This window comes from Mobula birostris, chromosome 1 (assembly GCF_030028105.1).
Source record: "Mobula birostris isolate sMobBir1 chromosome 1, sMobBir1.hap1, whole genome shotgun sequence".
In the NCBI taxonomy this organism is placed as follows: domain Eukaryota; kingdom Metazoa; phylum Chordata; class Chondrichthyes; order Myliobatiformes; family Myliobatidae; genus Mobula; species Mobula birostris.
The window spans coordinates 108,910,867-108,935,299 of NC_092370.1; the positions used below are offsets into that span (position 1 = coordinate 108,910,867).

A 24,433-nucleotide genomic window follows, 5' to 3' on the forward strand; every position below is an offset into this window, starting at 1 on the left:
TTGAGATTTTAAAGTTAAATCTGATTCAAACCGTGCAACTGTTCCCTTAATATGAATTTAAGATTGAAACAAAATACTATTTAACAGTTGAATTTAATTTGCAATATCTTTGAAATTTCTAGGTCCATATTCTTTTCTCTTGTTTGCTTTAAGTAGTTCAGATGTGTCATTAGCTCATTACATTGCCCAAAAAATTTTGAATTGTACCCTGAGATGGCGATTTTCACCTCTACACATTATTGCAAAGATTAATTGTACTCAAACGCTGATTAATTGTAGACGACTGTGACTGAGCATTAATCCAGTCACTCTGCTGCAGTTCAATCTTTGCACCTTGCATTGTTTAGAAAAGATAAATTGCCAAAGAGAAAATGAGCGAGTTTGGTGAAATTCTTAACGACGTGGGAGAATTTGGAGCATTTCAAAAACATTTACTGGTATTGATATGTATCCCATACTTATTTACAGGATTCCACTTACTTGCACAGGTTTTTACTGGAGCGACTGTTCAACATCACTGTCAGGCCAACTGGATACTAAGTATCATGGATGGGTTGAGCAAAGAAGAATAATTGTTCCTTACTACCTCGAAGGAACAAGACGGGTCTTACCAAAAGTGTAAAATGTACGCGCCTCACCCAGATAAAGACATCAACTGGATTTTGTTACATGGAAACAAATCTACAATAGCATGTGAAGAAGGATGAGCTTACGACTTGTCAGAACATCCACCGACCATAGTTAAAGAGGTTTGTGTTTTTAATTATAACATACAACATTTAGTCTGCAAAAATATTTGTACATTTATATCACTGGAAGTGTTGCCATTAGCTGCACCCTTTTTCCTTTCACAGTATTTTTGAAGTGAGTTAAATGCTTTAAAATGCAATTATGATATTTTGAAGCAGAAGAATACTAAAAATCTGGTAGTGAGTTGTAAGGGAGTTGGACTAGAACATGTGAAGGCAAAGGCATGATGGCAAAAGTATCTGCTACATTGATATAATTATTAGAATACACAATACTTCAACACAAAACATCTACCTGAAACTGGAAAAATAAATATTGACAACAGTTCCTGTCAATAGTTTCCACTCTTGTAACAAAATATGGAGATACCTTAACTTCTGGTAAGATGGTGACAAGCTTGGATGCAGTGGTCTCTATGGGCCAAACAAAGGTGTTAGTGTCTTTTTTAAACATTTTGTAATGATCGCAAGAGACATTAAGAACTTCAAGTACTGCAGGTCGACCTCATCAACGAGTTGCTCGTTAGCGGAGGAGCTGGACTTGATATGGACTGCTTGCCTACTACAGAAAGGAATCAGAGTCGGTGCACGGAGGCAGTCTAACAGCAAGTGATTGTCTTGAACATTTTTCTTGTGATCGCAAGGCTCTGTTAGACGTTGGCAATGTCAGTTGTAGCACGGACTAGGCCACATGCTGCAGCGTCGCCTATTGCAGCCGCCCAGGGGAGGTGACACTGAGGGCAGTGTGGCGCAGTGTCCATACTGAATTGGGTGCTGGTCCCACCTGTGCTGCTGCTCTCCAGTGTGTGCTCGGTGGAAGACAATCTGTATTGCGTTCATCTACACACTTGTTCTTGCCGATGACATTCAAGAGATTTGGGATATATTATATATTTTTTCGTGTGACTGTATCTTTACTGCTATCTTGCAGTATATGTGCTGCATGTGCGTTGTGCTGTGTATGACTGTTGGTGCTGTGTTTTGGCTGTATTCGTGGGTGTTTATGTATGGTTGAATGGCAATTAAACTTGAGATAGATAAATAGTAATTTTGATCTAGACAGCTTCAAAAGAAGTATCCACCAGGTACCTAGGGATGGTGTGATAGAAGTGAGAATTGGTTAAAGGGGTGCAGATAGCAGTACTACTGGAAAAGCGGAGGAAATTTTAAACTAAATAGTGAGGCTGAGGGACAAAGTTGTCAAGATGTAGTAAATCAAAGAAAGACTAGGCTATTTTGTAAAGTACTACTAAATGGAACATGATAACAGGAAGGAAGAGAGAACATCCATTGAAGAGTAAGTAAATAAGGCTAGCAGTTGCAAAATAATGAAAAAATGGAATTAAAGGCTTAACATTTTCAATAAAACAATGAACTGTGAGAGCAAATACAAAATTCTGGAGGAACTCAGCAGGCCAGGCAGCATCTACGGAAAAGAGTAACACAGACCTGATGAGGTTCCTCCAGCATTTGTGTGCATTACTTTCATTTCCAGCATCCACAGATTTTCTCTTGTTTGCAAATAGAAGTAAGTCTGATCTGAATTCCATTACAGAGACATGCTAAAGGATGACATAGATTTGGAACCTAAATATTGAATAATACATGACATTTGGAGTCTTAGTACGCTGCAACACAGAAACAGGACCTTCAGCCTACCAAGGACATGCCAAACCATTAATCTGCCGAGACCTGCACCCAAATTACAGACTTTCATACAACTTCCATGCATGTACCAATCCAAATTTCTCTTAAATGTTGAAAATAAACCTGCATTCACCACTTCCACTGGCAGCTCATTCCACACTCTCAACACACTTTGAGTGAAGAAGTTTCCCCTCATTTCAACTTTCACCCTTAACCCATGACCTCTAGTTCAAGCCTCATCCAACCTCATTTGAAAATGCCTGCTTATATTTACCCCTCATAATTTTGTATACCTCTATCAGATCTCCCCTCATTCGCCTACGCTCTAGGGAATAAAGTCCGAATCTGTTCAACCTTTCCCTATAACTCAGGTCCTCAAGTCCTGGCAACATCCTTATAAATTTTCTCTGCACTCTTTCAATCTTATTGATTTCTTCCCTGAGGTTTCCATTTGCCTACTCAAGTTTAAATATCCACCACCCTCCCCACCCCGTGCAGCACTGGCAACCCTTCCCGCAGGATATTAGTCTCCTCCAATTCAGGTACAGATCCCACCTTCTCTGGAAAGGAGGCCAATGAAGCCCTCCCTGCTGCAACATCTCCTCAACCACATGTTAAACAGTAGGAAGTTCCTATTTCTGGCCTTGTTGGCACCTGGCATGGGTAGTAATCCTGAGAGCAAACCTTGGAGGTCCTGTCCTTTAATGTAGTTCTTAACTTTCTGAACTCACTTTGCAGAACCTCATCAGCCTTTCTACCCATATAATTGCTACCAATTTGGACCATGATCTCTGTTTTCTCACCCTCCCACTAAGAGTACTGTCGACTTGAATGAAACGTCCCTGACCCTGGCACCTGGGAGGCAACATAGTACCATCCGAGAAACACATTCTTCTCCACGGAACCTCCTGTCTGTTCCCCTAACCACTGAATACCCTGTCACTAGAGCTTGTCTCTTCTTTCCCTTTCCCTTCTGAGCTACAGAGCCAGACTCAGTGCCGGAGACCTGACCATGGTGGCTAGGTCATCCCCTCCCAACAGTATCCAAAGCAGTTTATTGGTTAGTGAGGGGGATGTCCACAGGGGTACTCTGCACTGTCTGCCCATTCCCTTTCCCCTCTTGATGGTCACCCAGTTACCTGTGTCCAATTCCTTAACACGTTCTGCAAGCACCTGAAGCTGGATGCACTTCTTGCAGGTGTAGTCGTCAGGAACTTTGGAGGTCTCCCTGCCTTTCCAGGTCCCACAAGAGGAGCCTTCTCCTATCCTGTCTGGTATCCCTTTGCTCTAACCGTGGAACAAGGAGCAAGAAAAGGAAGAAAGACTGCGCTGCTTGCTTCTTTTGAAATCTCTCTCCCGCTATGCACAATCCAACGTCTTCTAGGAAACTGTGGCATGCAGAGTTTAGGAAGGACAAGAAGGTTGGAAAAGGTTGGGGAGTGGATCTGCTAATTAATGATTGTCTTGGTGAGCGGCTCAAACTCAGGAAGTGAAAATATAAAAGTGACTTGGAGAGGAATAAGTAATAATAGAGTGGTTTATAGCCCCCTGTTAAATAGACCAGAGCACAAAGTAAGAAGTATTGGCAGTTTATCATAGAAGTATAGTGTGAAGCCAAACCAAGTTATCGGGCGATTGATGCTAATGAGAGAGATAAGAGAGACAATGGAGAAACGTTCAAAATGCTAATAAGAGAGGAGAGAGAGACTAACGGAAAAGAAACACAATTCAGAATATTGACAGACCGGTTGCTTTGAACCTGAACTGTTTGAAGTTTGATGGACAGGCGATACCCCAGCAGGGGGATAAAAAGAGCAGGTTCACTAGGCACACGACACACCACAACACCACGAGATAATGAGACCCTGCAAAGAGCGGTGCGCCCCCACAAGTTGGTGATAGTTTGGAGGTCCGGTTCGTGGGAACTGACCATAGAATCACAAGGTGTAAAGGTACGATCGGTGAGAACCTGGTGTGTGTGTCCGCCCTTGCCTGGGCGCCGGGTTCACCGCGGAAGAACGGTCGTATCCGGAACGGAGGGGTCACAGTCGGTGACCACAGCGGGATAGAAGACATCAAAGGTCTGCCTGAAACAAACTGCATCCCTCTCCTCTCTCCAACGGCACAACAGCGATTACTGCGAACTGTACTAAGCTGAACTGAACTCTGCGTCACTTAAGACTGATCATTTTACCCCTAGACTGCGACAGAGCTTGGTTTGATTCCTTTAACCCTAGTTCTGTGTACATGTGTGTATTATCATTGCTAACCTGTTGCATTTATATCCTTACGATTAGAGTACTGTGTTACTTATTTCTTTAATAAAACTTTATTAGTTCCTAGTAATCCAGACTCCAACGAGTGGTCTATTTCTGCTGGTTTGGCAACCCAGTTACGGGGTACGTAACAATAGCTATAATTATAGGAGATCTAATTTACATATAGACTGGAAAATTAGATTGTATGAAGTAGCCTATATAAGGAACTCCCAGTGTTTGAGATTTATAATAGTATACAACACTTTCTAGAGCCAACCAAAGTTTGAATTATATTTTGTGATGATGAAACGCCAATCTTACATTCAGCTTGAGGGAGAGAAGAATGGATCTAAGGCCAAGGCTATAAAATTATACAGGGGAAATTATGAAAGTATAAAAGTTAGGCTAGCTGAACTGAACTGAGTTGAGGGGGTGGACTGGTCAAGGTGAATAACAGATATTTATGGGGAACTTTCTTTCAGAATACACAGGCTAGATGCAAAACAGAAAATGATGAAAATACTCTGCAGGTCAGTAGAAAGAAGAAAGTTAAAATTTCAGGTGTTCTTTTCTAATCTTCCCTTTTTCCTGTCTCTTTAGCCCACCCAGACCTCTCCTTATTCTCCCTGCAAATTAAAAATATTTTTTCTCTCTGTTCCAGTTCTGAATAAAAGTCTTTGAACTGAAAAATCTACTAGTTAATTCAATAAAAAATGTATTACCTTTGTACATTTGAAAGTTGAGCAGAATGCAGAAAACTACAAGCAATAATGGTAAAAATAACATAGAAACATAGAAACATAGAAAATAGGTGCAGGAGTAGGCCATTCGGCCCTTCGAGCCTGCGCCGCCATTTATTATGATCATGGCTGATCATCCAACTCAAAACCCTGCACCAGCCTTCCCTCCATACCCCCTGATCCCCGTAGCCACAAGGGCCATATCTAACTCCTTCTTAAATATAGCCAATGAACCGGCCTCAACTGTTTCCTGTGGCAGAGAATTCCACAGATTCACCACTCTCTGTGTGAAGAAGTTTTTTCTAATCTCAGTTCTAAAAGGCTTCCCCTTTATCCTCAAACTGTGACCCCTCATTCTGGACTTCCCCAACATCGGGAACAATCTTCCTGCATCTAGCCTGTCCAATCCCTTTAGGATTTTATACGTTTCAATCAGATCCCCCCTCAATCTTCTAAATTCCAACAAGTACAAGCCTAGTTCTTCATATGAAAGTCCTGCCATCCCAGGAATCAATCTGGTGAACCTTCTTTGTACTCCCTCTATGGCAAGGATGTCTTTCCTCAGATTAGGGGACCAAAACTGCACACAATACTCCAGGTGTGGTCTCACCAAGGCCTTGTACAACTGCAGTAGTACCTCCCTGCTCCTGTACTCAAATCCTCTCGCTATAAATGCCAGCATACCATTCGCCTTTTTCACCGCCTGCTGTACCTGCATGCCCACTTTCAATGACTGGTGTATAATGACACCCAGGTCTCGTTGCACCTCCCCTTTTCCTAATCCGCCACCATTCAGATAATAATCTGTATTTTTGCCACCAAAGTGGATAACTTCACATTTATCCACATTAAATTGCATCTGCCATGAATTTGCCCACTCACCCAACCTATCCAAGTCACCCTGTATCCTCTTAGCATCCTCCTCACAGCTAACACTGCTGCCCAGCTTCGTGTCATCCGCAAACTTGGAGAAGCTGAATTTAATTCCCTCATCCAAGTCATTAATATATGTTGTAAACAACTGGGGTCCCAGCACTGAGCCTTGCGGTACCCCACTAGTCACTGCCTGCCATTCTGAAAAGGTCCCGTTTATTCCCACTCTTTGCTTCCTGTCTGCTAACCAATTCTCTATCCACATCAATACCTTACCCCCAATACCGTGTGCTTTAAGTTTGCACACTAATCTCCTGTGTGGGACCTTGTCAAAAGCCTTTTGAAAATCCAAATATACCACATCCACTGGTTCTCCCCTATCCACTCTACTAGTTACATCCTCAAAAAATTCTATGAGATCCGTCAGACATGATTTTCCTTTCACAAATCCATGCTGACTTTGTCCGATGATTTCACCGCTTTCCAAATGTGCTGTTATCACATCTTTGATAACTGACTCCAGCAGTTTCCCCACCACCAACGTTAGGCTAACCAGTCTATAATTCCTCGGTTTCTCTCTCCCTCCTTTGAAATGAAAGAAAATTAGTACAAGATAAACCGAGCCAGAGGTATTAATCATATAGTAACATTTCTATAAGCAATTAAAAAAGAAGCAAATAAAGTGTGGAAAGTAAGGCAGAGAAATTAAAATAGAAAACAAGGAGATGGCAGATGAATTACAATAAATATATTTTCATGTATCTTCACTCTCGACTATATGTGTAACATCTTGGAATAGCTGTAAATTGGGAATTGGAAGCAAGTGAGGAGAATGGTATTGCAAAAACTTGTACCCTTATGAATCCCAAGGTGTAAAAAGAAATAGCAAGTTGATGTGTTGATATAAGAGTTTTCTAAAATTCCCGAGATTTGAGGATGTCTCCATAGAATTGAGCACTGTAGCATTCAAAATACAAGACCATAAGACATAAGAACAGAATTAGGGCATTCAGTCCATTGAGTCTGCTCTGCCATTCAATCATGGCTGATTCATTATCCCTCTCAACCCAATTCTCCTGCCGTGTCCTCATAGCCTTGCTAATCAAGAATCTATCAACCTCTGCTTTAAGTGTACCCAATAACTTGGCCTCCACAGCCATCCACGGCAATGAACTCCACAGATTCGCCATCCTCTGGCTAAAGAAAATCCTCCTCATTTCCATCCTAAAGGGATGTCCTTCTATTCTGAGGATGTGGCCTCTGGTCCTCGACTTCCCCACTATAGGAAACACACTCTCCACATTCACTCTATCAAGGTATTTCAATATTCAATCGTTTCTAATGAGATGCCCCCCTCATTATTATAAACTCTAGTGATTACAGGCCCAGAGCCATCAAACACCCCTCATATGTTAACTCTTTCCTTCCTGGGATCATTCTCCTCTGGACCCTTTACAATGCCAGCACATCCTTCCTTAGATAAAGTTCCAAAACTGCTCACAAAACTTCAAAAGTGCATTCTGAACAATGCCTTATAAAACCCCAGCATTACATGCTTGCTTTTATATTCTAATCCTATACATATGGTTACTATAAATGGCGAATCACTTGCATAAAGACCCTAACATAGTGAATCAGGTGGCTGCAAACATGGTGCGCAGCTGTTCCCTTATTGCTGTCTCTCACCCTTGCATTGCCAAGCACATTTCTAGCAGCAGGACAGATCCTGCCACTACTTCTATTTAAAAGAATTATCAGCCCATTTCAGATAGTATGTTTCTACAAGTGTTTGACTGGAGTTTTTTTAATCATTGAGTTTACTAAGAGGAAATGTGGTTCTGATTTGAACTTGGGGTTTCAGCACAAGCCCAAAGACATTAACAAGCATTCTTGGAATATAATATGACTGAGAGATTGAGCAAGACATAGAGAGCAGAACAAAGTTCAAGAGGAGGAAAGGAAAAGGAAGAGAATGCCAGGATCAGTCCTTATTTCCACATGATGTTTATGGGTTAGTTCTGCTACCTTCACTCCAGCAGGAACTACCTGGTGGTTTGCCCATACATGTCACTCAGCTTCTGGGGAATGGCAGGATGGATTTGCAGGACTGCAGCAAATTCTGTCAATGGGGGAACTCGGTTTGTGATTGAGTTTCTGACTTGCAAACGTGTTTTGAGTTATGAACAGTTCACAGAAACAGACACCTGCTGACACCTGGCGATGGCCTGTATGTGAGTAGGTCCCTGGGTTTCTGGTCATTGCATCAAATCAAATGGTAGCTAATACTTACAGGGTCTATCGACTGACCCTTGTCTTGGTACACTATCCACACCCGTGTGAATACAACATTTGCCAAACTGATTATTGCTAAAACAATTCCCCTGCCTGATTTGTTTTTAAGGTCATACTTCTGTGTTTCTGTAAATTACAGATCAGGAGAGGATTAAAACAAATATCTGCCCTGGGCACATCCAAGCACTCTCCTTTGTCTATTAATAGGAGATTTGTTCAAACTTTACCCTTGCTCAAATTTTGTGCTAGTGGCCATATGTCATTTATTTACTTAATTATTATTAATATTATTTGATTTTGTTGTATTAGTAGAGTTCATCTTCTTTTGCATATTGGCTGCTCAATAGACCTTGCATGTAGTTTTTCATTGATTGTATTATAAATGCTTGCAATAAAATGAATCTTAGGGTAGTATTTGGTGACATATACAGTACATTGATAATAAATTTATTTTGAAGTTTGATTTACTTCTATACTTCCTTCCAAAGCCCATAAAAAGCTCACATGATTCAATCTTACTCATATAATTTAATATTTTTAAACACACTTAGTACTAAGATTCTCCAGAGTTTAACTATAATGACTCTTCCTTGATGTGATTATTTTTGTCCCTCCAGTTTAATTTGGTTTGTGATCACCCGCTGGCTAAGTCAATTCTCACACACTAGTACTATGGCTGACCTGTTTGCTGGAGCCTTGTTGTTCGGCCCTCTACCAGACAGGTAAGAACCAACAATTTATATGCATCTGTAAATTGGTCACTTGTAATTGGATGGAATAGTTGCTTAACTCAGAGATATGCTTCACCCTACTTTTGTTTCAGTGTAGATTTTTTTAGTTTTTTGTGCTTGGTATATGGTATTGCTTGTTGCTGCGCAGAACTCATCCACTTTGAACCTTGCAAGGCCTTTGATTAAGAGACTGCAGATGCTGCAATCTGGCATTTTGATTAAATTTGCTTTATCCCTCCCCCTCCAAGTTTCACCTATCACCTGGCGTTTCACTCTCCCCTCCCCCACCTTTCAAATCTACTCAGCTTTCTTTTTTCCAGGCCTGCTGAAGGGTCTCAGCCTGAAACATCGACTGTACTTTTTTCCATTGATGCTGCCTGGCCTGCTGAGTTCCTCCAGCATTTTGTGTGTGTTGGGAACCTTTGCATATGTGACATGGCCTGTCTGATTTCCTTCCATGTGCTGTACTTGTACCCACCTGTGCATGTCGGGTTCTTTGTACAAATAGCTCCAGGCTATAATATTGTGAGAGAGGATTCATATTAATAAAACAGTCAATTCAGTAGGATCATTGAAAATGCCAGTCAGTCCATGCCCATGCCAGTAAGTGAACTCACTGGCATTATGCAACATTGCATACATTTCATTTGTGCCTGGCCCCAGGCATTCATCTACTGAGTTATCCCTGCCTGTATCCTGTACTTGGTTCTTGAGCCCCTGTGGATACTTGCATTAATCATTCTTTCCATTTACTCCATGCAGCCATCAAAAAGAACACGCTCTCCTGTGCTTTCACCATTAATACTTGTAATTATTGTGATTCACCATGACATTCAGTCCCATCATTTCCAGAAGCCATAACTTCCTTGTCTTTGACAATGCAGGTACATTCTAACTGCCGCTACTTCAATTGCTACTGATCACTATTGAAATTAGTTACAATGCAGAGGTACTAATAGTTTAACAAGGTGGTCCTTAATGAACAGGTCAACGAAAGTGGGTCTATGTTAATAGTGCATTTCAATCTTCTCATATGGGTTTCTTCCAGCATTTTTCAACTTACTTGAAGCACAGCAAATCACAGAGGGTAGATTCCCCTCTCAGTTCTATACTTCTCCCTGCCTCAGTAATCCCTCTCTCTTCATGTGCCTTGCCCGTTGCACACTTGGGCGATCATGGCACTCCACATTGAACAATCCCTTGCAGAATCTCGCACACTTAGATCTGTTAGTTTTTTCAGTGTCCATATATTTTCTTCTTTGCCTTCCTCTACCACGTTTCCCAGGCATACTGCCTTGTAATGTAAGGCATTCTATTTCTGCCTTTCTGATGACATGGCTCAGGAATTTAAGTTTCCTCTCATTTAATGTTCTCATTAAAGATCTTTTTGTATGGGCATGTTGGAGTACTGTCTCATTAGTTACCCTATCTCTATATGATATTTTCAGCATTCTTCTAAGAAACCACATTTCTGTTGCTTCTAAGTTTCTTTGGAGTTCTGGTGTTATAGTCCACCTTTCGGATGCATACAGCAAGATTGACCAGATGTAACATTTTAGTAGCCTAAGGCTTGCTGTCATAAAATGTGTCTGTTGGTAAAAATGGGTGTCATTTTTTGGAACTTGGTTTTAGCAATGGCAATTCTTCTTTTTATTTCTACTTTACCTCTAGCATCTTATGATATAAAGCTTCCAAGGTAATTAAAGCTGGCCTTTTGTTCAATCTCTTGGTTACCGATGTACAATTGGCAGTTGGGAGTATCCTGCTGTTTTGACATTACCATACATTTGCTTTTTTTGCAGTTGATGGTTAGACCAAAATCTGCACTTGTTTGTACTACTTTGTCTAGGAGGATTTGTAGGTCTTCTGCAGCACTTGTTATTAGGGTGGTATCGTCTGCATATCTTATATTGTTGATGTTAACACCTCCAATTTTTATCCCATCTAGGTCTTCTATTTCCCTGAGAATCATTTCACGATAGATATTAAATAATTCCGGTGAGGCAACACATCCCTGTCTAACTTCTCTTTGAACTTAGTCCAACTGCTTATATTATCATCAATTTTTACCGCTGCCATTTGATTCCAATATAAATTTTGAAGCAATTGTTGAAAATCACAAGAAAATTAAGGAAGTTACTGGAATTAAGAAAACCTCCTCTACAGGATGCATAAGATCAGCAGACGGATCCATACTAACGGAGCCAGATGAAGTATGTGAAAGGTGGATTCAGTATATAGAGCAGCTTTTTGGAGATGAGAGGGGATCCCCCAGATATTAAAGACCCTAATTCTGGCCCACCTATTACCAGAGAGGAAATAACTAAAGCAATGAAAAACATGAAACATGGTAAAGCCACTGGACCTGATGGAATTTCAGTGGAAATGATACAAACCCTAGAAGATCTGGGCATAGATATTCTTTTTGAACTGTTTAATGGCATATATGAGTCTGGTGTATTGCCTGACGATCTCTTGAAATCAGTATTTATAACTCTGCCAAAAATTCCTGGAACTATTGACTGCAAAAATTATAGAACAATCAATCTTATGAGTCACATAATAAAGATTTTGTTGAGAATTGTTCTGAGTCGAATTATAAACAAGTTAAGATCAGAAACTTCTAAACTGCAATATGGATTTATTGAGAATAGAGGAACAAGGAACGCAATTTTCATACTACGAATGCTTTCAGAAAGGGCAATTGAATATCAAAATGATATTTATAAGTAATAAAGCCAACATAATCAAAGACCACAACCACTCTGGACATTACCTCTTACCCTCTTCCATTGGTCAGAAGAAGATGAAAGCATACAATGCCAAGTTCAAGGACAGCTTCTATCCTGCTGTTCCAAGACACAAATGGTTGTCTAGTACAATATGATGGACTCTTAACCTTATAGTCTTCCTTGTTATGATCTTGCACTTCATTGTTTACCTGCAGTGCACTTTCTCTGTCATTTTTACACTTTATTCTGCATTGTCATTGTTTTACCTTGCTCTACCTTAATGCACAGGGTAACTATTTGATCTGTATGAACAAGATGAGATTTTCACTGTATGCTTGTCCATAATAAACCAATATCAGTCATTTCCACAGACTTTCTCAGTGGCTGTAGTTTTTAGCATCTTAATCTGACAAGAAATTAAGATTATATAATTATCCTTCTATTTTCAGACTACTCTATTGAGATGAAATTTATTCAAATTCAACCCAAAAAGTTAGAGGGTAAAATAATTTCATTCTTACTGTTGCCCCAAATAGTAAAGGACAAGCCATAACTAAAATTTGAGAGTATCCTAATCTACATGTTTAAGCACTTTATTAAAAACTTTGCAGAATTATTTATTTAACTTTAAAAGAACTACTCTTAGGTAGACTAACAAAACACTTATCAGTGTCCTGTCTTAAATCTAATTCTCCTGCTTAATCTTTGTGATTAGTGACCAGGATATGTTTTTAATCATTCCATTCCAACCAGCTAGGACCTGACTGAATTTATTAACACTACTGTTCTCCCGTTACGAATCCCAAACATTCTGTTTACCATCACTGCCACTAGTAACTCCCACCTGATAATCGAGCAGCTTGGTTGAATTTGATACTAGAATTCAGCCCAAATGTTTTTTGAGGAAGTTACTGCAATCTACTATGCTCCTTGAGAGGTGAAACCTCTTGAGATGTCAGCCAATGGACAACACATTCAATACTTAGAAAATCGTTATGCTACAGGAAATCTGAAATTAGAGCCAAAATGCAGGGTGATTCTCAGTGTCGGTGTATTTATAGATAGAGGATCAGAATCAATGTCCCAGAACAGAATGAGCTCTGATGGAGGGTCATTGACCTGAAATACTAACACCATTTCACTCTCTGCAGGTGAGTAACTCCAGCATTTTCAATTTGCACTCAATGACTTGTTGCCATTTCTCTTATAGGTTTGGTCGACAAAGAAGTATTTTAGTCTCACTGCTTCTTCAGCTTATCACAGGAGTAGGAGCAGCATTTGTACCAAACATCAGCTTATTCATTGTTTTGCAGTTTGTTCTTGGTACTTCAGTGTCTGGCATAATGACGAACACAGTTGTTTTTGGTAGGAATGAAATTGTTATTACTCTTTCTAGCAGTATGGTGCAAGTTCCAGGTGCTGGGGGCATGAGGTGTGTAAAGTTACCATTACTAGAGAGAAGATTCTTGGGAAACTGAAATGTCTAAAGGTAGATAGGTCACCTGGATCAGATGGTGTACACATCAGAGTTCTGAAAGAGGCGGCTGAAGAGATTATGGAGGCATTAGTAATGATCTCCCAAGAATCACTAGATTCTGGAAAATTGAAAACGTCTCCAGTCTTCAAGAAAGGAGAGAGGCAGCAGAAAGGAAATTATAGGCCAGTTAGTTTGGCCTCAGTGGTTGGGAAGATGTTGGAGTCAATTATTAAGGGTTATTAATTACTCAGGATATTTGGAGATACATGATAAAGTAGGCCATAGTCAGCGTAGTTTGCTGAAGGGAAAATCTTGCCTGTCATAGCTGTTGGAATTCTTTGAAGAAATAACAAGCAGGATAGACAAAGAAGGATCAGTTGATGTTGTGTGCTTGGATTTCAGAAGGTCTTTGACAAGGTGTCACACATGAGGCTGCTTAACAAGCTACGAGCTTGGTAATGGTATTATGGGAAATATTCCAGCATGGATAATGCAGTGGCTGATTGGCAGGAGGCAAAGAGTGGGAATAAAGGACCCTGTTCAGGCTGGCTGTCAGGGACTAGTGGTGTTCCACAGGGGTCTGTGTTGGGACCAATTCTTTTTACATTATATGTCAATGATTTGGATGATGGAATTGATGGTTTTGTTGCAAAGATAGGTGGAGGGGCAGGTAGTTTTAAGAAATGGAGAGGCTACAGAAGGATTTATGCAGATTAGGAGAATGAGTAAAGAAATGGCAGATAGAATACAGTGTTTGGAAGTGTATGGTCCTGCACTTTGATAGAAGAAATTTAAATTGAGAGAAAATACAAAAAATTGAAGTGCAAAGGCACTTGGGAGTCCTTGTGCAGGATTACCTAACAGTCCCCTTGTGACTCCCTGGCTCAACCTTTCATCTCTATCAACACCCATTCCCCTTCTCACAACATCTTCCCATGGAACTGCAGCAGATATAACACTTGCTTTTACCTCTTCCCTTCCTAACGTCCAAATACCTTGTATGTGAATCAGCTAGTCACCTATTTCTAATATTCTGTACCCATTCAGTATGCTTAATGTGGTATTCACATTAAGAAACAAACTTGGTCCATATCATTGTTTTGCAGGCCACCCTTGATCAATTTTGTCTGGTATCCTCAGTTTTCAGTTGTCTTTGTCTTTAAATCTATCTATTCCATTACCAATAGTGTTGTTCCATCTCTTTTGGTCTCCACCCTTTCACAGATATTCTCTACAACTCTCCTTCCCTTCAACTTAAAATATGTTTGATTTCTAACTTATCGTAGTTCTGATGGAAGGTCATCAGCCTGAAATGATAACTTTGTTTCTTCCTCTCCCCCTCCCCTTCCCACTCCCATCCCATATTTTTAAATGTCTCTATCAGTTTTTCACTTATCTATAGCAAAATACATCATTCTGTTCCATCTTATCTGACCCCTGTACTCTGAGTTTCAGCATTGTTAAAGACAAATTGTGCTTGACACAATGGTTACCTTAACAAAAGAAATCAGAGGAGGCTAATTAAAGCAATGTAGGTGGTGTCATTTACATGAACTTTCAGAAGCCCTTTTGATAAAATTCCAAAATGAATGATGAGCAAAAGTGAGAACAGGGATATTGAAGGGTCAACTGTAGCATAGACAGCAATTTTACTTAAAGGCTGAAAGTAGAGGTAAATAATAGTTTTCTTTTTTTCGGAGTGGAGAATGAAGAGACAATGGTATTATCCAGGGATCTTCATAGAGTTTTAAGTCATAGTTAAGATTATTGGGAAGCGTGCAAGGTAATCAAAACCAAGTTTAAAAAATAGCTTTCCTTTAAAGAGCAAAAATATTTCACCAGGCTTTCAAAGTAAAATCTAAAGACTGATTCCTCTAGGTTCGGAGGTTACTTAGTCGATACCTCAGTACTTATTGTCTTGGTCATATTGGCAGATTGCAGTAATCTCTACTTTAACCCCACAACCTTCATTGATAAAAGTTGCTGATGAACGCAGCAGGCCAGGCAGCATCTATTAGAAGAGGTACAGTCGACGTTTAGGGCCGAGACTCTTCGTCAGGACTAACTGAAAGAAGAGCTAGTAAGAGATTTGAAAGTGGGAGGGGGAGGGGGAGATTCAAAATGATAGGAGAAGACAGGAGGGGGAGGGATGGAGCCAAGAGCTGTATAGTTAATTGACAAAAGGGATATGAGAGGATCATGGGACAGGAAGCCTAGGGAGAAAGAAAAGGGGGAGGGGGAGAAAAAACCCAGAGGATGAACAAGGGGTATAGTGAGAAGGACAGAGGGAGAAAAAGGAGAGAAAGAAAAAGAATGTGTGTATATAAATAAATAACGGATGGGGTACGAGGGGGAGATGGGGCATTAGCGAAAGTTTGAGAAGTCAATGGCGGACAGAGTGTAGGTGTTCAGCGAAACGATCTCCCAGTCTGGTAGGTGCAATGTATTTGTTCTGTACATTATCTGTCTGATTCCTGTTTAACACAATGTAAGTTTGTGGGCAAATGTTCATTTTCTGCAAGGTTTAAACACTAATCTGTTACAGAATATTCTTTGTAGGAAACCCTATTTCTGTCTTAACTAGTCATCATGCATCGCCTCATGAACTCGTACTCTTAAACCAATGTCAATGTGTATTTTTTTTAAGAATGTTTACAATGTTGGTCATCTAAGCTTAAAATAGGCTTATACAGTACTTAACAAATATGTACTGTTTGCCACTCAATCACTTAAATTTAATGATATCCCCTTAGGTTGCTTCCAGAGTCTGCAAGATGGCTTATAATGAAAGGACAAAAAGAAGCAGCCAATGGGTATCTTCGGAGAACAGCAATAATGAACAGAAGGGCAATAAATGAATCATTAATTGACAAGGTAAATGTCATGGGAGTGTAAAGATAAATAACTTCTTTGAGTTGTGAAGATAATGCTCAATTGAAAGCTAATATTAAGTAATTTAATAAATAAACATGCTTTTCATTGCATCACACAACATAAGCACAATTTTTCATCTATATAGTATGAATGGCAAATCAAAGCTTAAAGCAAAGATATTAAAACATTATATTGATATTGCTCTCCAAATAGGCCTGAATATTAAAATTCTTACCTTGGTCTGAAAATGCCTTTATAATCTCATCTCTACCTACCTCTGCAATCTCCCCCAACCCTATGACCCTCTGAGAAAGATTTGCTTCAGATTTTAAGCTTTTTATGTGTCAGGCATTAATGGGCCAGCTTTTGATTCTTCAGGTACCATGGCCCAAACTCTGCAATTTTCTCAATAGAACTTATACCCTTTACAATCCTTTTCTTCATTGAAATACATTCTTCAGGCATAGTGTAACCTTAAGCCTGGTGTCAAATTTGTTCCAGGAGTTTGTGTTGGAACCATTCTTGTTTAACATTTAAATTAATAAATGTGAATATACAAGGCTTGGTTAGGAGGATTTCAAATGACATTAAAATAGATGCTATTATAGACAAGAATGAAGATTATCAAAAATTTCAGGCTGATTTTGATCAGTTACAGTAGGTAGTTGGTCTGTTCAATTCAGATAAATACAAGGTGTTATATTTTGGGAAGTCCAACTGGTGTGGGACTATCACAGTGAATGATAGGGCCTTGCGGAATGTTGTAGAACACAGGAGCCTAGGAGTACGGCTACATGGTTAGCTGTAAGTAGAATTACAGATAGACAGGATGGTGAAGAAAATGTTTGGCATGTTGGCCTTAAACAGTCAGGGAACTGAGTATAGTAGTTGGGAAATTGTGTTTCACTTGTACAAGGCATTGGTAAGGCCACATTTGGAGTATTATGTACAGCTTTGGTCACCCTGTTACAGGAAAGATGTCATCTATGTACAGAGTGAAAAGAAAATTTACATGAATATTGCAAAGATTTGAGGGTCTGAGTTATAGGGAGAGGTCGGGTAGGCTCAGACTTTATTCCTTGGACTGTAGGAGGTAAGAGACTGAGGAGTGACCTTGTAGAGGGGTACAAAGAGCATCAATAAATAGGATGAATGCACGCAATTATTTTCCCAGGGAAAGGGATCAAAAACTAGACAACATAGTTTGAGGTGAGGGGAAAGATTTAAAAGGGACCCAAGGGCAACTTCTTCATGTAGAGGGTGGTGGATTTATGAATGGAACTGCTAGAGGAAGAGGTAGAATAAGTTAAAATAACATTTAAGTTCCCCCCCACCCCCCTTTTCCTTCTCCCTGGGCCTCCTGTCCCATGATCCTCTCATATCCCTTTTGCCAATCACCTGACAGCTCTTGGCTCCATCCTTCCCCCTCCTGTCTTCTCCTATCATTTTGGATCTCCCTCTCCCCCTCCCCCTCCCACTTTCAAATCTCTTGCTAACTCTTCCTTCAGTTAGTCCTGACCAAGAGTCTTGGCCCGAAACGTTGACTGTACCTCTTCCTAGAGATGCTGCCTGGCCTGCTGCGTTCACCAGCAACTTTGATGTGTGTTGCTTGAATTTCCAGCATCTGCAGAATTCCTCGTATTTACATTAACATTTAAGCAATATTTAGATTGGCACATAGATGGGAGAGGTTTAGAGGAGGGGTTGCCAACCATTTTTATGCCATGGACCAATACCATTAAGCAAGGAGTCTGAGGAGCCCAGGTTGAGAACCCCTGCTTTACAGGGTTGAGGGCCAAATGTGGCAGCTGAGTCTAGCTTAGATAGGCTTCTATCAGCATGGATGAGTTTACGACCACGTAGAACCCCCACCATCCGCCAATAAGTCAGTGAATCAGACTTGAGCATACCTTGTTAACAATGTACAATAAGTTCTTGCAATCGTAAGAAAAGTGACTAAGACGATCACTTGCTCTTAGACTGCGCACCTCCTTTGTGCCCCGAGGCCTCTCTGAGGCCTCTCTCTGTGCCAGCAGCACTATTCACACAGGTTCAGCAACTTCAGTTTCATGCCAATGAGTAACTCGCTGATGGGGTATTTTCTGGCATTCAGTGATTATGATTTGCAAGCTGACTGTGCAGCCATTGACAGCAAGTAAAAGACACGGTCTTAAGTTAACATTTTAACCATTTTATAAAATGCACTGTTAGGACTGGAACATAAAAATAAGCTGCCTTAATGACTGTTGTCCAGTAGCACTCACATCTATGGGGATGAAATTCTCTGAGAGGTTGTTCATGACCAGAATCAACTCTGCCTCAGCTGCAGTTTGCCATGATAGGTTTACGGCAGACGCAATCTCAAAAGCTCTTCACACATCTTTAGATCACCTGGACAATTAAAACACCTATGTCAGGATGCTGTTCGTTGACTAAAACACAGCATTTTAACACCGTCATTCCTACAGTCCTGATCGATAAGCTACAGAACCTGGGCCGCTATACCTCCCTCTGCAATTGGATCCTCGACTTCCTAACTGGAAGACCACAGTCTGTGTGGGTTGGTAATAATATCACCTCCTCACTAATGATCAACTCTGGCATACCTCAGGGATGTGTGCTTAGCCCACTGCTCTGCTTGACCCTATACCCATGACTTTGTGACTTAGCATAGCTCAAATGCTATCTATAAATTTGCTGATGATACAACCATTGTTGGAAGAATCTCAGATGGAGACTAGAGGACGTACAGGAGTGAGATATACCAGTTAGTTGAGTGATGTCATAGCAACAACCTGGCACTCAACGTCAGTAAGACCAGAGAGCTGACTGTGGACTTCAGGAAGGGTAAGATGAGTGAACATGAACCAATCCTCAGAGAGATCAGAAGTGGACAGAGTGAGTAACCTCAAGTTTCTGGGTATCAAGATCTCTGAGGATCCAACCTGTTCCCAGCATATCGATGCAGCTATAAAGAAGGCAAGACAATGGCTATATCTCATTAGGAGCTTGAAAAGATTTGGTTTGTTACCTAAACACTCAACTTCCACAGACTTCTGACAGGCTGCATTATTCTCTGATGTGGTGGTGGGGAGCTACTGCACAGGATTGAAAGAAGCTACAGAAAGTTGTAAAATTAGCCATCTCCATCATGGGTACTGGCCTCTGTAGTATCCAAGATATTTTCAAAGAGCGGTGCCTCAGAAAGGCGGTGTCCATCGTTAAGGACCCTCATCAGTAAGGACATGCCCTCTTGTCACTGTTACCATCAGGAAGGAGGTACAGAAGCCTGAAGGCACACACTCAGCAACTTAGGAACAGCTGCTTCCCCTCTGTCATCCAATTCCTAAATGGCCACTGAATCCATAAACACTACTTCACTTCTATTATTTCTGTTTTTGCACTATTTTAAATTTAACTATTTAATATGCATTTGTACAGTATACTTACTGTAATTGATTTACATATTTTCCCTATATTATCATGCATTGCATTGTACTACCGCTGCTAAGTTAAGAAATTTCACGACAAATACCAGTGATATTAAGCCTGATTCTGATTCTAAATATGAGATTAAGGAAGAGGGTGAAACCATTATTACTATACCCTGCATCACTAAATAGCTCTCAAAATAAATTCAGAATTGTTAACATATTACAGTGTCTCTAATGGTTTATGTGAACATTATCAAACAGATTTGACAGCAGCCTTAAGGTTATCTGTATGCCTATAGATGATGCAAATATTTCTGCAAGAATTTCCACAATTACTTTCCTGGTCAGGTTCTGGGAATTTATCCTCCTTAATCTGCCAATACGAATCTATGGTCAACTACAAACGTAATTTACCTCAGTATCTTAGCTTCCATGATTTTCTCCTGAATAAAAACTGATGAAAAATATTCAGTAGTATTCTCACACATCTCCAGTGGCTCCATACATAGACAGAATGACCTTTAAGGGAGGTACTCTCTCCCTGGATGTCCTTTTACTCAATATATCTATAGCATCTGAATGGATTTTCCTTAAACTTATTTGCCAGATCCATTTCATTGCTCTCTTTATGCCCTCTTGATTCCCCTCTTAAATGTACTCCTACTATTTTTGATTTCCAATTGGAGTAGATGTATTTGTTTCAACGCCGGCATGCCAGGTATTTTGAATTCACTGATTCTGTTTACCTAATACTTCTACATTTACATTCAAGGTCACTGTGAAAGAAATCATGCAGGTCATGTTCTGGGATCCTTTCAGGATATCAAGTCTGAGAAGAGTTACATTAGTTTTGACCTTCATTTGGTAATATTGGATTTTTAATTAATAAACTTTATATTTCATAATGCTGGGTAACAGAAATGTCCCCATCCTGTGCAGTTATTTGGGGAAGTTACAAACAAAGACTATGGTTTATAACCCAAAATATTTGGAAAATTGGTAAAACATTTTTTAAATGTCCCCAAAACTGAAAATGAATTTAATCCAGTGTATGTGGTGTTTCTGACCTTTTACCAGGTCTCATTGCACCTGTCATGAAAATTGACCAGTTACTGTCCATTGTGGGTCACCCTTGCAACCCCAACATTATTTTCATAATAATGCCACTTGTATGCAATGCTCTTTTTGGGCCATCACAAGAAAATTTGGATTACATTGTGTGAGGGTCTGAAGGTTTTTTGTTGAGTAGTTTGGAACAACAATGATTTTAATTAAGGTAAGTTAAATAGTTTGGTAATATCCTTGGAAAATCCTCATCTCATCAGATCCACTTCTTTAGGATCTCTGACCAGCACTCGAACTTGATGTGTGATCCCCTAACTCTTTCACATGCTGCCACTCCCTCTTCCACCCTCCTACCCTCACATCAAATGCCACTTTTGATCTTCTCCTCTCAGAATGTGCTTTAACCTTCCCCCAATGGAAAAAGACCATCAATTTCTCTCCCCCCCCAAACCCCATTTTACCCAACACAAGGCTAAGCTGAACTTTCCCCCAAATCCCAATATGATTACTGGGCTAGTCCTCTCCATTGTAACACCACACTGCAGAAGAGCAATTTCTTCCTCCTGCCTCTTATCGTCACAAGAAACCTGCCATATCCCTTCCTTCGTCAGCTTAAGAAGAATGCTTATTCCTTCCTTTTAAAGTGCAAAATTGTCAACGCACAGAAGAAAGTAGGCATAGTCATTCAAAACATTACCTACCCCTCTTTTAACCATCTCCGGTGAACTATCCTTCAGAGTTCTCAAAGCCAAAGAACTCCAGAGTTTTATCAATTTCTGTAGCAAGAAATTCCTTTAGACATAAGTTTTAAATGACGGCCCCTTATAGCATTTGCTTCATGTCAAGTATCCAACATCTCAATATCTACCCTGTCATCATGTCCCCCTAGTTTCTGATGTTTCAAAAATGTCATCTCTCATTCTTCTAAACTCCAAACAAGTGTAACTTGTTTTCAAACCATTCATGATAGGAGATTGTTCTCACCCTAGGAATTAGCCTAGTGAATTCCTTCTGGCCTCCAATGATTCAGAAAAATCCTTTCTTAAACAATGGGACCAAAATGTTGTTATTTTTGTATATATGTGTATAGTTTTATCAATACGGAAAGTGAGCTGCAGTAAGGAAACAGATCCAGGATTTCATTGCTGATTTGCATATTATGTGATTTGTTTTATTGCAGTAGCAATACAATACAAAGACATTAAAAAATTACTAAGTTACAAAATGATCACATTTCTTTCCTGGTATCACAGGTCTGTAAACAGCTTTGTGTATTATGGATTATGCTTCAGTGTTGGAAGTTTTGGCAAGGACATTTACCTAACAAACTTTATCTTTGGATTAGTGGAAATCCTCCGTGTTTCTTGCATCTGGTTCTTGGCGAGATTTGGTCGGAAAAAATGTCAAGGATGTTTCCTGTTGCTTGGTGGTGTTACATGCCTCCTCATACTGACTTTTCCAGAAGGTAGGAGTGAAGTAAATGAGTGATAGAGCAGTCAGGATCCCATCATTTGTATCCAGGATGGTCCTGTCATTTACACCATTCCTCTGCTGTCTATTGAAATGAACCGTACAGTTAGTTCCACTCACTCTGTCTTTTCCCAAAGTCACACAACTGCTTCCTTTGATTCCTTTAAAAAAGTATTACTGGCTCTGTTTCCACACTATTTGGGCAACGTAATCCATGACTTTGAAACCATCCAGCTTAATAGTTTTACTGATTTATCATGAGTATAATAGAATGCGAGGGTGGAAGCTAACAGAAACACTCATAGAATCCTAGCAATGTATAACTTGGTTCATTCTCTCAATGCTGGCTGAAAACCGGCTATTAATGTCAATCCTGCTTCTTCACTCTCAGACTGTAGCTTTGCCATTTGTGGGTTTTGGGTGCTTATTTGATAGCTTATAAATGTATTGAAATTTTTGTTCCAGAGAGTGCGATCTTTCACCACTCCTTTGTGAAATGATCTTTTCTCTTCTAATCCTTCTGTGAACTTAGGTCTGCGTCTCCTAGATATTATGCTCTCTACATTGGGGAATAATTCCTTTCTCTTTGGCCTATCCAGTTCTCTCACAATTTCCCTCAGTTTCATATATTTTTATTGTAACTAAACTTATTCAGTCAAAAATCCGCAAATCTTCTCTAAGCCCCCTCTTGTAACATCACATTCTTTCAGTGGTCAGACTTGTATGTGGTAATTTAGTTGTAATGTATCTAGTATGTTAAATGAGTTAAAATGATTTATGTATAGAAGAGTGGGTGAAATCTAGCAAAGACATTTAAAATAATCTCTATATAAAATAATAATTGAGGAAATATGGTTCTTAATTGATATCTAGTGCATTTGCAGTTGCTTTTAACCCAACTGCACAAATCTAAGGTAGTCGCATGAGAAAGTACTGGTTTCTCTAATTAAAAGAGATCCGTATAGGTTGAAAGTGTAAGTTACTAAGCTCCATGAGGGGAGAATAATGCTGAATATTTTATGCACTCTACACAAGTGGGAGTGAGATTAGTACTACATAACCTGAAATCTGGGAGATTGGAAACATGGCTCCAGGAAAACATCCATGCACCATTAATCTACAGACTATGACACTCAGTGACTTGGGCTACATTATCATTTTTAATATTTTTGTAACTATATATTTTTCTGCTATCATAATTATATGTGATACTTGCGTATGTGATACTTGCGATGTGTGCTGTGTGTGATTGTGGGTACTGTGTTTTGCACCTTGGCCCCAGAGGAACACTGTTTCATTTGTATGGTTGACTGGCAATTAAACTTGAACTTGAACTGGGAATAGGAGACCAGGGGCCAGAGTAAACTAAACAGTAAAGCAGATTTTGAAATGTGCACGTTTCTCAGGGTGTGAGTGATGTTATCATCCAAAACATTCACTTTCCTTTCACTATCAGGTTTGTCATTTCAAATTCAGTCTTTTTTTCAGTGTAAAGGAGCAACTTTGCTTTCGTGGCCCAGAAATCTCAGTCACAGTGACCATAAGTGGGCTATCAGAAAAATATCAGGCGCAGCTTTTGGAGAACTAATTAAAACGGATTCCTTGCAAACCAGAGCGTGTTCAAGCATAACCCTGCTGTGGTGTCTGTTTGCTGTTTCAGGAATGGCTCTGGAAGTCACGGTGCTTGCTGTCCTTGCAAAATTGTCAATCTCATGCTCCTTCTCAGTAACTTTTGTTTATTCTACTGAGTTATTCCCGACTGTGATCAGGTATGATGGATTAGAAAAAGTATGTATTGAGCTGTGTGAAATCTCACTATTTTTATACTGGAATGTTTCATCCATCTGTTCAACTGTATATCAAGCATTCGGAGATCAGGCACAGAATTTGTGAAATGTAGACAGCAATTTGCAGCAACTTGCCTCAGTCACATTCTGGTTGTGCAGTTTGTATGATCCCTCTATTACTTATAATACAGGATTGATAATGAAGATGAGTTCATAGCCCACCATGACGTTTTGTATTTAATGTCAAGTCGTGAAGTAAAAAACTGTTATCAGAAAAAGTGACCACAAAGTGTTAAAAACCCAC

General features: G+C 39.9%; 1 protein-coding gene across 1 annotated transcript in view; it reads left to right on the forward strand.

The window, feature by feature from the left end:
• The first annotated feature begins 371 nt into the window (after positions 1 to 371).
• Positions 372 to 24,433, forward strand: part of slc22a13b (solute carrier family 22 member 13b) — a 30,049-nt gene continuing 5,987 nt past the window's right edge. Inside the window, 8 exon segments of the mRNA XM_072246698.1 lie at positions 372 to 749; positions 9,177 to 9,197; positions 9,199 to 9,281; positions 13,233 to 13,454; positions 16,253 to 16,373; positions 20,580 to 20,671; positions 22,126 to 22,337; positions 24,003 to 24,111. Coding sequence (XP_072102799.1) covers positions 372 to 749; positions 9,177 to 9,197; positions 9,199 to 9,281; positions 13,233 to 13,454; positions 16,253 to 16,373; positions 20,580 to 20,671; positions 22,126 to 22,337; positions 24,003 to 24,111 — 1,238 coding nt within the window.